At 37.9% G+C, this 17930-nt stretch overlaps 1 protein-coding gene across 8 annotated transcripts in view; it reads right to left on the reverse strand.

Moving 5' to 3' along the window:
• Positions 1-5056: 5056 nt before the first annotated feature.
• camta1 (calmodulin binding transcription activator 1) overlaps positions 5057-17930 on the reverse strand; it is a 96371-nt gene continuing 83497 nt past the window's right edge. For 2 of the 8 annotated variants that reach the window (XM_015397671.1, XM_015397669.1), the window contains exons 11-22: positions 16706-16854; positions 15830-16014; positions 15678-15756; positions 15324-15591; positions 11442-11965; positions 11148-11293; positions 10798-11044; positions 10582-10650; positions 8907-9052; positions 8747-8818; positions 8585-8615; positions 5057-7743 (exon numbers count right to left, since the gene is read on the reverse strand). In XM_015397671.1, coding sequence (XP_015253157.1) covers positions 7711-7743; positions 8585-8615; positions 8747-8818; positions 8907-9052; positions 10582-10650; positions 10798-11044; positions 11148-11293; positions 11442-11965; positions 15324-15591; positions 15678-15756; positions 15830-16014; positions 16706-16854 — 1949 coding nt within the window. In that variant the 3' untranslated portion in view covers positions 5057-7710. Of the gene's footprint in view, positions 7744-7772; positions 8616-8746; positions 8819-8906; positions 9053-10581; positions 10651-10797; positions 11045-11147; positions 11294-11441; positions 11966-15323; positions 15592-15677; positions 15757-15829; positions 16015-16705; positions 16855-17930 lie in introns of those variants that run through there. The other 6 variants (XM_015397664.1, XM_015397670.1, XM_015397668.1 and 3 more) reach the window with 6 other exon arrangements.

Consider the following 17930-nt stretch of genomic DNA (forward strand, 5'->3'; position numbering starts at 1 on the left):
TTTTACCACTGTATAAAAAATACCACTTTGACAGAGGAGCAAAATATTTTATATTATAGTATTTAATGAATGCTTGATTAAGATAAATTCGAAAATATACTAGCAGCAAGTCATTAGTAAAGACACAAGTGTTTTCTCTTATAAAAGTTTAAACTTGTGTTTAACATTACTTTATCTTATTTAACTTTGCATCATATTAGAGCTACTAAATATATACTTCTTAATAATTAAAATTTGCTACAATGGATGCCTAATTAACTGTCTGTGCATGTGACCTTTTACTTACTGTTATTATTTTTATAGTTTTTAAAGTTTAATTGCCCAAAAACGGTTAATATGTCATGCCTTTTCAAAATATTTTTTTTATGTATGTGTTAAAACAATGTAAAAACAATATCAGTTTTCAAAATGTTATTCAAATGAGTGTTATTTTCATTTTATTAAAAGTATCCTTTAAAAAAATATTTATACCACTTTAAAAAGTTGTTTTTTTCCTGCATTGCAGCAATAAATTCCTGTATTTGCTGAAAAGGTTTTTATTATTTGACAGTTTATCTGACTTTTTGCCATTCCCCTAAATCTTTAGGCCCATGCACAAGTCAGTAGTCTACCTTGGATACAAGCATTAATATTTATTTCACAAGACATGACAAAAATAAATAAATCATTTTTATTAATGTAAAATATAATTCTATCAGATGTCAGCAGCAATCCAAATAAACCACACATACATAGAAATCAAAGCTACTTGGTGCAAAATGATTCTCCGTCGTATTTTCATACAGTAAACACATTATTTTGGTATCACTAACTATCATGTTATTGCATTCTTATACTGTGTATGGCAGTTTTGTCTGACTATTTTGCCATTCCCCTAATCTTTAGCCCCATGCACAAGTCAGTACTCTACCTTGGATAGAAGCATTAATATTTATTTCAGAAGACATGTTGACAAAAACATGTAAAATATAATTTCTATTGACTCTGGTGACACAAAATCCCCAATCAGATGTCAGCAGCAATCCGAATAAACCACACATTGGTAGAAATCAAAGCTACTTGGTGCAAAATAATTTTCTGTCATACTTTCATACAGCAAACACATTATTTTGGTATGGCTAACTATCATGTGATTGCATTTTAAAACTGTGTATGTCCATAAATAGTTTTTAGTGGAGATTATGTAATAAAAGACTAACAATAATATGGCTTTTTTTATTACAATACTTTTTAGTTTAATAATGTGGAACATATATTTTAAAGTCTTTTAAAAGTCCTCATTTTACTTTCTTCAGCATACTTTAAATTAGCAAATCTTTTTATCATATTTTAGTACTGATAAGGATTTCCGCATCATTGTAATGTACATTGGACTGTTTGGGAGTAAAGATGAAGAGAAAAGAAGCAATAAACGTCACCCCAAGAAATAGCTTAAAGTGCAAATTTTCTTTTTATTCTGATTTAATTTTACAGCAGAAATTATGTAAAGCATTCAGAAGACATATTCCACATATAAGGGCAATATTCAAAAACACTTTGCATGGCCTCAGCAACAAAATATTCTTTTGAAAACATCAACAAGTTAGTGATGCTTGTGCATGCATGTTTGTAAAACAAACAGAAAATAGGACGGATTCAAAACTAGGCTACAAAAAAAAAAAAAAAGTGGGAGGAATGAGCAGCTGAGATCGGCTTTGCGAACACAACAGCAGGCAGGATGGAGGTACAGCAGGAGATGAGAGAGAAAGGGAAGACGGGGTGAAAGAGCAGGAGGGCAAGGAGAGGTCTAGCCATAGGTTATCTATAAGGGTCTACCATTCTAGCATGCAATGTGGTGTTTGGCCACGCCCTCTTGAAACAAGGCCTGAAAGGTTATACGGTTCATTTCTAGGCGGACATATGAGAACAGAGGGTGGCTCTGTGCACGTTCACCACCTGTTTATTATGGCAAAGTTTCTTACCTTTTAATCTGTACTTTTTCTTAACTACATACTCATTACACTCACCATCCTCTCAAAAACAAGGTACTACTGGATTTCCTGTAGTGTGGAATACTATAATTTGTTCTGTACAAGTTGATGAATTGATGAATGTGTGTGTGAAGAGGTTTTAGAAAGTCAGTTTCGCTTTGTTAGTGAGAAGCAGATTTTAAGTGCTGAAGAGGAATTGTCTTCGCTGAGGCTTTCTGACCAATAAAAAAAAAAAAAAACATAAAACATTTTTATGATTAATTGTATTTCTTAAAGTGCCTTTATAAAATAATTATATCACTTGAATGTTTTCTTTTTCCCAATTTGTCTCATTGCAAATACAAACATGCTCTTTTATTGAGATTTTCAAGTAGTACAAAAACATGATGCGGTACATCCTGCGGCTGTAAAGTGGAACGAAAACGATGCATAAATTTCAAAATGTTTTAAAAACATATCTGAAAAGTGTGGCTGCCATTTGTATTCAGCTCCTTTTACTCTGATGCTCTTAAATAAAGAGTCTTTTTGTCTTTTCAACTCAGTGGTGAAGATTATTAACTGAACTTTATTGATCTCACATTGGAGAAATTTACCTCTGCATTTAACCCATCCCCTTGGGGAGCAGTGGGCTGCCGTTGTGCGGCACCCGGGTAACAGTGTGGGACTAAGGGTCTTGCTCAGAGATCCAAAGGGATCTATGGGAATGGGGCTCAAACAAAGAACCTCAGTATTCCAAGCTCTATGCCCTGACCACTAGGACACCACCCCCCACTTCTTATAGTGCATTGATGTGAAATGTTGAGGATTTAGCAGAGCGTCAAATCTGCAGATGATTTGAAAAAGCCCCATATTTCACACGTTTGGCTTCGTTTGTATACTACTTTTTTCATTACATCAAAAATAAAAATGTACTTCCCTCAATTTGATGTGTTAAAACACAAAAGAAACTTTATTTGACATCACTTTAAATGCCATGAGTTTAAGATCAAAAAGGTGGCATTGTAAATATACATATATGTATATAATCATGCATCAGGAGGTCCAAGTAAAACAGCAGGCAGGTAAAGGAGAGAGCATTGGAGCAGTTTAAACAAGGAATAGGCTATCGAAGATAGGTAAGATCCCAGCTGATCTCAGTAAATCAGCCATTTGTGGATGTAATTCTACAACAACAGAATTACTATAAACACAAAGCCAGAAGAAAACAAATGGGAAATTTGATTTAGTTTTATTCTCTTTGACTCTTTTGAGCCACAAGAGATGACCTACGTCTCACTCGCAACTTTAACCCACCACTATTTCATTCTGCATGAAACTGACATGGCGAGCTGAATCAAATGGAGGCCACAGTCTTCACATTCTCACCAACGATGCATTTAAAAAAACATGTTTCGTTCCCCTCAATCTAAATCTGTTACGGTCTTAGACTGTAACGATACTAACTGCTTTACATTTAAAGAATTAACATTGTTACACGTCATTGAAAATCTTCATCAATGAAAATTCTTATTGTTTGCAAAGTCATTTAAGCCATTCGATTTAAAAAGAATGCATTTTTTTATGTTGGAAACCTTTTACAGAACACAACTGGAATGATGATGATTTTTTAAGTATATATGTGTAAGACCATGCAAGTCAGATATCAACAGATTTAAATTTGCAGGTGCTGCATTAATAAATGGACAGCTGATGTTTTCCAAACAATGATCTCGCACACGCGTACATCCAAATGTACACAGCCTCCACATGTGGGGCACCCATGTGCCAGCAGTTAATGCAATCCACGTACCATCTCCCTGTCCTTCAACCCTGAGTATAATCTTAGGGAGAGATTTCATGCCTCCCAAAGACATTAGCACACGAGAGAAAGAGTGTGGCCTTATTTCCGGGCTGTGTACTTTTGCGTTCCACGCTATGTGCGAGCACATCGCAAGGAGAGACTGTGATGGTAAAAACAGGATGTTGGTGAAACATGTTTAACCAGATAAAAACTTCAGAGCTCTGTTTTTGTAAAAACGTTGCAGAAAAAAAAAATCTGGGAGAAAAAAAAAGAAGAAGAGTGATATTAAGAAAACACAAAGTGCTCCAATTGGAGATGCTGTGAATGGATTCATGATAGTGCCTTTCATAGACGGGAGTTTTTTTCCTCCTCTAATAAGTACACATAAACGTGGGGGGGTGGGTGGAGGCGATACTGTCAGCCCGACAAACCAACACTTTATCAATTAGGCCATGAGCACTCATTCATACCAGACAAATTAGGGCTTTTAACAGATATGGTCAAGCTCAATTTTAACACACAATTTAGGAAAATAAAGAGATAACTGGGAACATTTTTGGAGAATATACAATACTTCCTGATATTAGTTTTCTGTTGTTGAGCAGGCACTTTCCAAACAGTTACCACACAGTTAAAGTACGTCATACAATTATGGCAGTGACTATGAGGAGAAAAAAAAAAAAAAAAAAAAATAGCATGAGATCGGAGACATTCTGTTTGAAGATGGAAAGCTTTGACTGGAGGCTGGGCTGGACCTGCTGTAGGTGTGATTGATGGTCTTAATAAAAGCAAGTATGTTGCTGGAGCACAACCACATAGTGAGGGATGTTCAGTGGATATAAAAGTCTACACACCTCCCCGTTTAAATCGTTTTTTTGATATGTGAGAAACAAGACAGAGATGGATAATTTAATCCATTTCCACCTAGAAAACCTGAAATAAAGTGGTTGAACAAGAGCGTACATCCTCTTTCTGACATTCTCCAATTTTCTCTCCTTTAAAAGATATTAACGGTACCATGGTTTTTGTGCCATGATTCCAATGGTGTTTAGTGTTAAATAATACAGCATACCACCGATAGAACACCTCTACAAAGCACGACAGAGGCAGGATGGTGATTTGGACCTTTTTTAGGTTATAATCAAATAAGGAGAATTGTGACCCCTAAACCTTCTGCAAGAAATATCAGGATTAATTTAAGATTTTTTTTCACCACTATTACAAACCAAGGCCTAAAACGAAATCAGAAAAAGTTTCGCAACGATCTGCAGAAGTTTGTGAACATGAGGATTGTTTTTTTTTTAAATTTTTTTAAAGAGAAAGAAAATATTGCCAAGTGAAAATGTATCCTGCTGACTTTCTCCTCCCACAACATAAAACCCACTGCAATAAAATCCAAAAGTTTTAATTTAGAGTTGTGCACACTTATGCAACCACATTATATGTGTTTTTTTTATTAATCTAATTTCAACCAATATATGCAGCTTGTATAAGCAAAATAAATAAGTGAATTTCGGTCATGATGCATATTTCTCAGACAAAAGGTCCCAGAGCGCTTTAGGATATAGGGTTGAATTAAATTATGAAGCAATGAACCAAATAAACAGATTCACAATAAAATTATTTCATTAAAGCCAATTCAATTTCACAATAACAGAGGAGAGATATGATTTCTAATCTGTGTGTGCAGACATTTCACATCCACTGCAGCACCCTCTTCCCTTTATGAATCACCAGTCACAGCATTCACATTTAAAACCTCATAGTCATCGGCACCATCAGCATCATCATTTATACTTGCATCGTCTCCATCATCCTTTTATGCATACGTTTTTAGACAGAACTCTAGGAGTCGTAGTTCTACATCTGAGCTAGAGCTACGTTACTACTGTTTACTGTCAACATGTGCTGCCTCTGTGGATCTTACTGAAGACTTCTGGGTACTGGTTTCCCCAGCATAACATACTGTGTTGTTAGGCAAAAGTAGCATTCATAATGATTGGCACTACTGGCAAAACGGGTTTAATTTTTGCTAGCCAAGAAACAAAAGCACAACGTGTAAATGTTTTTTGTTTCATTTTGTTTTTTTTTTTTGTCTGAAAGATCATGATTTCAGCTTACTTTGTTTTCCCACTTATAGTTCTAATGTTAGATTTTTCTTTTGCATGCTTTTAAGAAAATGTCCTTTTTAAATAACACTTATACTGGATACTCTTAAAGTGAAGCAGTTAAAATCCTCTCACAGTCCATAGCCACTAACATGTTCTTTTAGCTGTTTCTTTTGTCTTAAATCTCATGCACATTATTCCGTTTGTATTATCTACATTATTTACAAGCAATATGCCGTCCTGTGTACCCAGATCTCTGTCTAAAGTTCTCGTTACGGGAAGTAAAATAATTTATAATCTTAAATACAGTCTTCTTATGAAAAAGTTTCAGGGTCCTTGTATCCCCTTACCTCGTCAGTTTATGTACAGAAATATGCAATAGTCCAAAATATGGATTTGACCGCCCGTATAGGGCCAATACAGGGAGCGGTGCCCTGTATAGGGGCAAGTATAGGACCCGTGTCCTTTACAGAGCAAGCATAGAGACCTCTCGGAGTCAAGAAGAAGTCAAGGCAATGTTATGTGACTCTGTCCTCGAAACCATAGTCATGATTTGGAGGTTCACGCAGAACAAACTAACAGAGACGTTTAACCACTGGAACATGTCGTATTTTATCACACCGGGTGGGGAGGGGTTTGGATTGAGGGACCAATCTGGAACTAAACCACTCTAGAGCCAGTTCAGCAAAGAATTAGACCCTTAAATAAATAAATAATAAATAAAGCACCAAAAAGAAGTCATTTTGTCCTTACACGGTTCACATTACACAGGGCAAGGATAAGTCGATGAAGACATGAGACACAATTACACATAGAAATACAAAAAAGAAACAACACTAAAGCGGTTTTGGCAAGCATGCAGGAGCTCATAGCTCAAACACATGCATTGAATTGAACGAACACGGACACACCACGTCGGGCGAGCAAAAGTGCTGCCACTGAGAACGACTCCATACAAAGTCCATGTAGCAAATTAAGACATCGTTTTTCAGGCCGCTTCCCTTTTATCTAACAATGCTCCTCATACATTCAAGTGCAGTTCCTCCCCCTTTTTTTTCTTTTCTGGATTAGGTGACTAATAGCTTTGTAAGCCGGTGAGTCAGAGTGGTTGGGTGATACTGTGAGATACTGAATCAGCAGAATGATTTGCCACTGTAGCTCTGTAGGATGATATAGAGGAGGAATAAGCTGAGGAGGGGAAAAAACCTTGCATGCAAATGCAACATAGAAGTGAGTTTTTTTGGTTTATGGTTTCTTCTTCTTTCACAGATCTCTGTTTTGATACAAAAAAACAACAAGAAAAAAAACAGCGGGTTTTGTGTGTTTTTTTGCATGTTGAAAGTCGCCTCTTTCTTGATCCAGTTGTTCCCAGCCTGAGCCTCTTCAGCACATCCAGCTGCTGCCTTAAACAGCAGGACGTCGTCCTCACGCAATTCCCTCTTTTTATCCCTTTTTTCTACTCATCCCGCTTGACAACTTGCTCTTGCAAAGAAACATACCCATGAGGAGTGCAAAAAATGCCAATGAGGTTAATGTGATGGCCTCCCAGTTAAACTGGAGGAGGATCAGTGCTGTGAGCAGAGCCTGGTTCTGGGGCTCTGCCCAGCAGTCTGTCTGTCTGAGCTGCCATGATGGACACCTATCCTGTCCTCAGTCTGTCTGGGAAGAGTTTTTTTTAGTTAGTTTTCTTTCTTTTTTTTTCCTCTTGAGAAATGAGGCCAGGGGGGTTAAGAGCAAAGAGGAGAGGCTGGGAAATGGAAAAAGGGAGGGAGGGTAGGGAGGGAGAGATGTATTGGGGGAGTTGATTGCTCACAGGCTGAGGGGGCTGTGCGCGGGGCCTGGTGACGCATTTTCAGGACCCCTGGCCTTTCTCTGCTCTCTGGCCCTAAGGAAAATCAAACAAACATTAGAAACAATCAGGGAAAAAGTTTACAAGAAGGCCTGTGTATATAAAGTACGCTGTAAAACTTTTAATGTCGTATTTTGTCACATTACAACCACAAACTTTATAGGGATTTTATGTGATGGAGCAGCACAAAGTACTGCATCATATCTATTAGAAATAAATAAAACAAAAAAAGTGTGGTATAAATTTGTGTTTAGCTCTCCTGAATCAATAAAACTATTTTGCTGCAATTATCTACTACAAGTTGTTTGTCACATAAATAAAAATAATATATATATGTATGTTGTTGTAATCTAACGAATGCGAAAAAGTACAAAGTAGGAAGAACAGTGTTGCAAGTCACATTATCTGCAAGTTGTAATTTTTTTTTAATTATTTCTCTTTATTTTATCCCCCAAATGTCGAAGAGAAAAGAGCAGTTATTTGACAAAACCTGCATTTATTCACATCCCTTTCACGCACACATATGCCCCTCAATCCTCTATCAGCATCATCCATCAAGGCACACAAAAATCTGCATGCCAAGCAACCCCCGCCCCCCCAAAGTCCCTTGGTGATAATCAGAACATGCCCCCAAGAAGATCATATGCAAGACCTGCTTCTCTATCTGTCAGTCATGCACATTTGTTGTCATCATTCGACAGTCCTTAGAGGGAGACAGAGAGAGAGAGAGAGAGAGAGAGAGATACAGTATAGGGGGGAAAGAGGAGAGCAGGAGGGATGGATTATGATCTAGGAACTCCTCTACCTCTCCCTCTCCTTCCGCTGTCATGCAAACAGGCATCAGCCTCCGAAAGAGAGGGAGCAAGTGGGGACTCACCTGTTTCAGAGGCCTGTGGTCCATCAAGGGGCTTCACAGGAGCAGCAAAACAACAGCAACTATTAGCACCGCTCTAAGTCTGTGTACATGTGTTAGTCGGTGGTATGGGTGTGTGATATGGTGCCCTAGAGTGTGTGCATTAATGAGTTTGAGCGCGCTCACCTGTGACGGCAGCGGAGCAGGAACCTCAGGATCTTACGAGCAGCCTGGTTCTGTTTTTTAGTGAGGAGGCTGCTGTAAGCAAAGAGACCAGAGTATCTTTTAGTGACGTTTCTTAAAGGTAATCAAAGGGACAGCATAGTTGCGTGATCCTGTAGAGCACCTGAGGGAGTGCTTGTAGGAGCGGTAGTATTGCTGGATGAGGACCGCGGCTCTACGGCTCTGCTGGAACTTCCTCTGTTCGTGGAAACTCCGGAAACGACTCTGGATCAGGATGGCTGCTAAAGTCATCCTCTTATAAAGTGCATACTGCAAGGAAGGACAGGAGCAACGTGAAGCCTGATGAGTCAGGGAATCATTTTATTTCTACATCCCATTCCAAGTGTTTTGAACTTTTGACACAAACTTAGTGTAATTATATTGGATTTTGTCAGAAAACTAGAAAGTTCTGCAAAAAATGAAAAAATGGAAGTGAAATGCGTTTTGATTTTTATCTCCCTTTGAATCCAATTTAACCCAAATCTTCCAGAGGTCACCCATGTGTGACTTGGTCCTCTCACTAGGCTGTTGTAGTGGTTTTTAAGGGGATCAGAGTAAAAGGGGGCTAAACAAATGTCTGGCAAAGTTGTCTAACTTTTATGCATGAGGGCATTCTGAATCTATACCAACTTTATCCCACTACAGATTTTTTTGTTGCTTTATATCTCCTTATCACACAATTTCTTGATGGAAACTGATGAAGTCTGTGGTGGAAAACAAAAAAAAACTCAGGAATGAATGAGTCGTTATTTTAGGAAATTTTGTTAAAAATTACTAATGTAACACATGCAAAACATTATATATAAATATTAATGAAATATATAATTAAGTTGCATATAATTAAGTGCTAATAAAAGGATTTTGAGGTACATTGGACTAAAACTTGCAGAAGAATTACAAATATATATATATATATATATATATATCATCTACATCTAGTTATAGTAGATGGATAACATATATACATAGAATTTATGAGTAGGATTTGTTAAAAAAAACAACCCAAAATATCTAATTAACCATAGTGTTAATCAAAAAAAGAATCTGCAGCCAAATGTGAAAATGTCCCCTAATCAGTTCTGTTTGCTTTGGGGAAGAGACACTGAGATGAAACAGAAAACCGAGTCTTCCCGTGTGTGTAGTGTTGAAGAATGTCAGGAAGGTGAGTGAGAACCAGAAACGTTACACAACTTTAAGCCACTAGGGGCGCTAGACCTGTGACTTCCAGGTTCAGTGGCCCTGAAATCAACAGTGACGCTGCACAGCTGCAAATGAAACAGTCTCCCTCTGCGTGAATCTGATAACAGACAGTGTTTGGACGCAGAGATTGCCAAGTCATGGACTTGGCTGTAAATTCAAGGCCACATTCGACTCTCTAGATTAAATCCTACATCAGAGAACCAAAAATATGTCTGATCAGGTTAGGGTCAGATCTGATTTGTTTTAACGTTTAGCTTAGTTATCTCTGGTGTTTAAGAGGAGATCACATTGCCGTAAAAGCGGCGCTCTGGGTCACATGACTCATTTATAACTGGATCTGATCCTCTGAATTTACATTATGGGAGTTTTTGAACAGGGCAGTAATATGCCCCGAGTGCTTCATACTGACCTGAAAAACCATTTAATATATTAAAAAAAGGCTAATTGTTGGGTCGAAAGTTAAACAGTAGTTTTGCTTTGAAATGCCCATAGACTTAGAAATTATATTTAAACTGTTTTGTGGAATACGGTCAATCACTGTAATAAAAAGCACGTCTCTATTAAAACAGGAGTGAGCTGTTCCAGCCGGCTGATCTTACCTGCTTGTATCTCTTGTAGCAGCGTTGAATCACTGCTGCTATCTCTTTGTGTTGTTCCTGAAGGGGACCCTGAGAGGAATGTCAGAAATAATTTCATCTAACATTGCATATGTGACGTAATTACTGTTTTCAGCAGCTTGACAAGTGTTCAACAGAGCATCACAGAAAAAGATAAGCGTATTATACCATCTGTGTGAGAATGGAGGGCGCACTTGCCTTGTGTTTTCTGAGGGAGTGCAGAGCATGCCTGATGGTTTCGTACAGTTCGTGCTGCTCTGCCTCAGTCATAGCTAGACAAGAGGAATCTGTTTTCAACTTTTCCTCTTTCATAGCTGCACAGAGGAAGGAGCTCCAGTCAAAGGTAGACGAGGGCGCTTGGTTTGCATGAGGAGTCGTCTGCTCCTCCAGCCCTGAGAGTGAATTTGGTTTGGGGCTTGTAGCCTGGGGCTTAGATTTTAGAAACCTGTATAGAAAAATACAAAGTACCAAACTAAATGTTTCCTAAAGTGTCTATGGTACCTAAAGTATTTTGAAAAATGAGGGACATTAAGGAGATTCAAACTCACCTTTCCACTTCTTCAAGGTAACCAGACAATGACTTGACATCACTGCTGATCGCAGCCTTTGCAGAACCTGCTTCAGTGGCTGCAGTCTGCTTATGTCTTCCAGCTGAAGCATCCATGATGTGATCAGCAAGCATCGTAATGTCCACCTATAACACGTGAAGAGCCATTGGTATTTGTTCTTGAAGACAGTGGCAACATTTAGAATAAACCCTTCTTTTTTATTGTTTGAAATAAATGATCACTTTGCATTTTAAAATTTTTTCTTTATGTCAAAACTCAAACTGCTAACTATACCTGCAAGTCATCTGTGTTATCCTGATAGGTCAGCAGCTCAGTCTCCTCCCCCCTGTCAGACAGCACCCTCTGTCTCAGATGAATTGCCAGCCGTTCTTTTCCTTGAATTCTCCTGACCAGACTGTTTTGCCCAAACGAGCGCCTCAGACTCCACATGTTGCCCCTCTCAGACCCCCTTATCCTGGCCTGCAGGTGAGAGAACGGGGCACCGGGGAATGGAGGCCGGTCAGGGGTGGAGCTGGAAAGAGGTGCCCTCTGATAGCTGAGGTCATTTTTTTGTGAGTTGGGTAGAATGGATTGGAGAGGATTTGGCTTCTGGGAGGGTTCGAGGGGGGGGCTGATGGTGTTGGTGCCAGGGGTTGAGTTAGCGAGCTGCCGCTGGCTCGCAGGGTTTGATTTGGGTCGTTTGGCTGGGGGCGGGCCTCCCTGTTCCACATTGGCTCCCTGTTGGGATCTTTGACCAGTTTGGCTCCAGCTCTGGTTCTGGTTTAATGGTTGGCTCTCTGTTCTTTTCCTTCTCACCTCTGCAGAGATAAAATAAGTTAACAATGAGGATTAATCTTTTAACTTCTTATTAGAAAATATTCAAGTATAAAAATAAAAAAATAAATCATGAAGTACGAAGCTCTTATTCCTTAACAAACCATAGTCACTGTTTTAGGAATTAGTGTCTCGAAAAAGGAAAGTTTAATATTTTTCCTGCTGTGGTGACATGTTTCATTGGGTTTTACTGGGATTTCACACAATAGAGACTAACATAAGGAATGAAATCCACAGTTTTCATTACTTTTCAAAATCAATCTTGAAAATAACTAAGTGTAAATAATAATAAGTGTAAGGAGCAAATTTTGTACCATTATTGCTCAAAAGCAAAGAGCACATTTTTTAAATAAAAATTTGGAAAAAACAATTTTTTTTAAATTGAAATAAAAAAAAAATGTCACCCAGAAATGAAAGTTTGAATATTCATATTAAAATGAATATTTTAATATAAAGAAAAAACATTTTTGAGAGTAACTTTTTTATTTTCTCTGATTTAGTTTTTCTAATGTTTTTTTCTTCAGATTTTTTAGAAATATATTTTCAAATACTTTGCTTCTTTTTGCATGTCTGCTTCTGTCTCCTTGAACCCCAGTCGGCCTCACCAGATGGCCGCTCACACTGAGCCTGGTTCTGCTGGAGGTTTCTTCCTGTTAAAAGGGAGTTTTTCCTCTCCACTGTCACTACAAGCATGAGATTATATGTGTTGTAATTGGCTCTTATATAAATAAACTGAATTGAATTTTTTTTTCACTAATTTTATTTTCTTTAAATGTTTCCACAGATTTTATATTTTCAAAATTCGTTTTAATCATAACTGAGAATTTATTTTAATCGGATTGAGTTTTACATATTACATTCTTTTCAAACTGCGTTTCACAGATCGATTTCTCTTCACTTCGCTCTTGATGCACATATTACCAATACATTGTAGCTTCTAGTGTTTATGATCTCTGAAACACAATTTAAAAAGAATGCAATTCTTGAAAAATCAATTTGAAAAACAACAATAATAATAAAAAAAAATCAATATAAAATCTGCAATAAAAAAATGGTATTAAAGCAAAATGGTAAAGGGAAACAGGGAGTAAAATATCAGCTGAAGAGTGCAAAAGAATATAGCAATATCAATAGAAATGCTCCAGTTCAATGACCTGGCGGGAATTTAACTGGAAGAAGTTTATTAGATATTTTATTACCCCATCCCAAAAATCTAAATTCAGTGACACCACCCCTGTCTGCTGGAGACAATGTGGCCAAAAAAGTGCAAATCGCCACCATGTCTTTTCAGATTGCCCAAAAATTCAAGGTTTTTGGTCAGAAATACATAACTCATTACAAGACATTTTCAGAGAGGATTTGCCACTGGACTTTAAAACTTTGTATCTGGGATGTGTTCCTCAAGACTGGCTGAAAGTGGACAAATACTTAATGATTTCATAATTATTTTGGTGGCCAGCAAAAAAGCAATCAGGAGGAAACCAGAAAACCCAACACTTGGTACGTGGAGAGACATTGTGGTGGAAATATATAAGATGGCACAAATAACAGCCTATGTTAACCAAAAAAAGAACTCTTCTTAGAGCGATGTTGAAATGGTATTTCTTTGCTCCAGCCAAGTGGGCAGCAACACGATTTTATTATTATGACTTTATAATGTAAAATGTATCCTATTGTATGAACATGTATGTGAAAAACTCCTTATATGTATTTGTGTGTTGTTCCCCTCTTCCCCTTTCCCTGGAAAAAAAAACCAAAACAATAAAATATATATGTATATATATATATATATATATATATATATATATATATATATATATATATAAAACATTTATATGAAAACAGAGTAAGGAATAAAGAAATCAGAGAGAAAAAAAGCAAACCTACACTAAAGTCTTTTTTTATTATTGAGGCATTTTTCTGAGTTGTGCTACTGGATTGCAATTTTTTTTTCAAACTTCAATTTAAAGAATGTGTTTTTTTTTACTTGCAACTCTAATGGAACAAAATTAACTCCATATAGGCTCAGCCAACTTCCTCCAGAGGTTGGTTAATTAGTAAAGAGACACCGCATCTACCTGTGTGTTATCCGACCCCAGTATAAACACAGCTGTTCTGTAAAGTCCTCAGAGGTTTGGTAAAGAACATTAGTGAACAAACAGGATCATGGGAAGGATGTGCTGTTTGCAGCTTGTTCCCAGCTATAGCAAACATGAAAGAAAAGGCCCTGTCAAACAAGGCAAACATTGCTCTAGGTTATTTTATGTGCTGCAAAATTCTGCTGAAGGGGAAACCACCCCAGTTTAACCAGAATACAGGTCGAGCATGCTGTGGGGTTCCTATCTTTAGAAGGGCCCATGAAGGTGGTAGGATGATTGAGAAATGGACGGAGCTCAATACAGAAAAATCCTACAAGAAAACCTGTTTGACATATTAAGCCAGCGCTACAGTGGAAGGGTTTAGATCAAAGCAAATGTATGCATTATAGTGATCAACATGGTTACGCCATATGTTTTACATTTCTGTCATCAAAACCTTAGAAAAACCTTGTAAGAGAATCTTAATAAAATTTGCAGCTGTTTAAATGTCTTAACTATGTTTTTGATTCTATTTATTTCTGTAATGTGTACGTATTTTTATTCCTTTTGCATGTACTATGTTTGCTTAGCTGGACAAAATAATGGTACACTTTCAAAGCAAAAAGATTCAAGGTCCATATTTGCTTTTGTTGGACACTGTATTTATCTTACAAAGGTCTAATCTTTTATATGTTTTCTATGATGTTGAGAATTTATAGCTTTTAGTTTTCTATATTTTTTGATTTAATAACCCTTCAACAATCAATCTAAATTATTTACAGAAAGAGTAAAAATGTTTTTTTTTTTGTCATTTTTATTTTTGTTACTCAAGCAGATAATTAAGCTTTAAAAGAGACTTTCAAAAGTAAGGAAAACCAGTCAGCTGGCACCATGTTTAAAGCTTTATATAACTTATGTTTCAGTGTTTGTCTGATATTGAGTCCTCGTCTGTGTTCAATTTCAAAGCATGTAAGGTGTAGAGTTCTGACTCCTGGTGAGGACTTCTGTGATAAAGTTTTTAATTACAGAAGATAGACAATGACGCTTAGTGAACTCTCAATAATTTAATTGATATTTGGACCTTGGCACAACTACCTGTTTTAGTGATATGTGGAATTGACTGTTTTTAAAGATATCCTTAAAACCAAATAAAATCCACATTAATATTCTTCTGGTAAGCATCCTTCATAAATTAAAATCTTAAACATGAAAAAAAGGACAACCAAGAGCTACTTTATGATGACTAAAATTTGAAAGAATGGACCTGGGCTTGGGTTAGTGCTGGAGCTGTTACTGATCCCACCGTTCTGTGACCCTCCTTTCCACTTGTCGATCCAACTATCCGCAGACTGCCCCTTAGTTTGAGGACTCTGCTGCAGCTGCTCCAAAAGCTCAGCCAATCGAGTGTGACCGCGGGATCGGGCAATGTTCAGCGGCAGGCGGCCAAGAGAGTCAGGAATGGCTAAAGCTCTTGGGTCCCACTGGTAAAGAACCAGTGCTGCCTCCGTATGTCCCAGAGCACATGCCCACATCTGAAGGAGATGGAATGAAATAAAGGTCAAACACACATAGAAAGAAAATAGGGGAAATTTAAAATGTGAAAGTATCGATTACTCACGAGCGGCGTGCAGGAGAAGTGGTCGACATTAAGGGGATCCACTTCCAGCTCAAGGTCAATGCTGTCGGCATGCTTTGTCCTGCAGAGCGAGGCGACAGCTGTAAATTTAACTTCATCTTCACGGCGGAGTGTCATATCTAAGTGTTACTCACCGCCAGCGAATGAGTGTCTGGATGAGTCCTGCATAACCCTGGGCTGCGGCCAGATGCAGCAGCGTCATTCCTCTGGAGTTCTTACTGTGGACGAGCTGGTTAGAAGAAGTCCAGCAGGGCTGAGACATCATCTTCTCACACACCACCACCACTCGGCCCTCAAACGTGCTCTGATCAGGGGAGCTCTGAGGGATGGTAAAGAAAAAGGAAAAACAAATGGAAAAATATAAAAAATTCTGTTGTTTTAATGTCTAGCGACTTCCTATGATGCAATAAGCAGCCTCTTCCTGGCGTTCTCTGAGGCCGACGTTGGTTTTCGGAGCGCTATAACACATTAAAAGAAAGTATTTTGAGTTTCCTGATAAATGCAGGAGTTTAGAACTCAACAGGACATTATAGCTTACCAAGATTAATTTTGAATTCATGGATCATCTCATACATGCTGAGTCAATATCAAATTTTAAGTGATGTCAAAATAAAGACACATAGTTTTGCTTTATGCATTTATAGGATATAAACACATTGGAAAAGTTTTTTTATGCATTCACTGAGTAGATGGACCAAGACCACATTTTTAAATTTGATCTGATGATCAGAGTGTACTGAGGGATGATTGGTTGTTTATTATCTAGTTACCACTGACCTTTTCTTCTTTCTTAAGTAGTTTTTTGATTGCTAATTGCAGTGAAAGATGACATAAAGATGATTCAGTAGTCTATCGTTACTTGATACTTTATGGGATGGTATAGGAATCCCTGTCAGTGCCTTAAACATTGTCTTTTTAAAGTCAAGCCTTGATTTATTTCATTATCTTCATGTTTTTGTCTCTTTCATCTAAGACGTCATGCAGAATGCAATCCTTTACAATAGTCTTACTTGAGACCGCTGATCATTGGCTCCTCCCCCCTCCAATCCTCCACCCTTGGTTGCCATGGCTTCTGAGCTGGGGTTCTGATTGGTTATTTCAGCCATCCTTTGCTCCATTTGCTCCAGACGCTCCAAGATGGACATCCTGAACTGGGTGTCTGTTGAAATGCAGAAGAAAGGTTTGGATCTGTTTGCTGTAAACAGTGCATACTGTATATGTTTCAGTAAGTTTCTCTTAAGATGAGGGGCTTGATTCTGTTTTTTTTTTCAGTGCTGCTGCAGATGTGCTGCAGTGACCCTCATGTCATCCCACCTGCTGCTCTCCTACTCAGTTTTCTGTTTATCCTATACTAATATGTTCACTTCTACACTCTTGAGAAACCTGATATCAATGTGAATGTACTTTTGTCAAGACCAGAGGCTTTTTAGAAAAGGGTAGTGAAAACAAAGGCCGACATAAAGTCCAAGGAACACAAAAGATGGGTCTGGAAAGAAAGTTGTGGGGAAGTTTAAAAGTTGGTTAGGTTTTAAAACAATACCTCGAGCTATGTACATAGGACTGAAGACCGATCAATGGAAATCCTTCAACACAGCTGCTAAACTACTATGACATGTTCAGCAAGGAGAGCAATTTTTAACACAGCTAATGTGGCACTTTCCATTTGACTGTTAGTTATGCACGCCACAAAAACAGGCCTTTGTGGCAGGGTGGTGAAAAGGGAGCCACAATAGAATGAAAATTTGGTTTAATTTGGAGTTTACTGCATGACATGCAGGACACAAAAAAACAGCGGGATGAAGATACTCCTGAATAAAGAAATTAAAAATAAGTGTTTTAGCTTACATGCAAATTTGGGCTGGGGGATATTGCTTAAAATCTGATTTCTACTTTTTCCTACAACATCCAATTAATTCTTTTTTTGGGGCTCACCTAAGTTTCTTAATAAGAATTAAAGAATTACTTAAATTCTTTTCAAAAACTACTTTCTATTTCAACACCCCCCATTTTATTGTCAGTATACTGTTGCAAGTACACAGCAACGAAATAAACTCTCTGCATTTGACCCATCCCCTTGGGGAGCAGTGGGCTGCCATTTTGTGCGGCGCCCGGGAAGCAGTGTGGGGTTAAGGGTCTTTTTGCTCAGGGACCCAGAATGGTAGTCTGTGGGAGTCGGGCTCGAACTCAGAACCTCAGGATTCCAAGCTCTATGCCCTAACCACTAGGTCACCACTC

Source organism: Cyprinodon variegatus, unplaced genomic scaffold, assembly GCF_000732505.1.
Source record: "Cyprinodon variegatus isolate N-32 unplaced genomic scaffold, C_variegatus-1.0 Scaffold880, whole genome shotgun sequence".
NCBI classification, from domain to species: domain Eukaryota; kingdom Metazoa; phylum Chordata; class Actinopteri; order Cyprinodontiformes; family Cyprinodontidae; genus Cyprinodon; species Cyprinodon variegatus.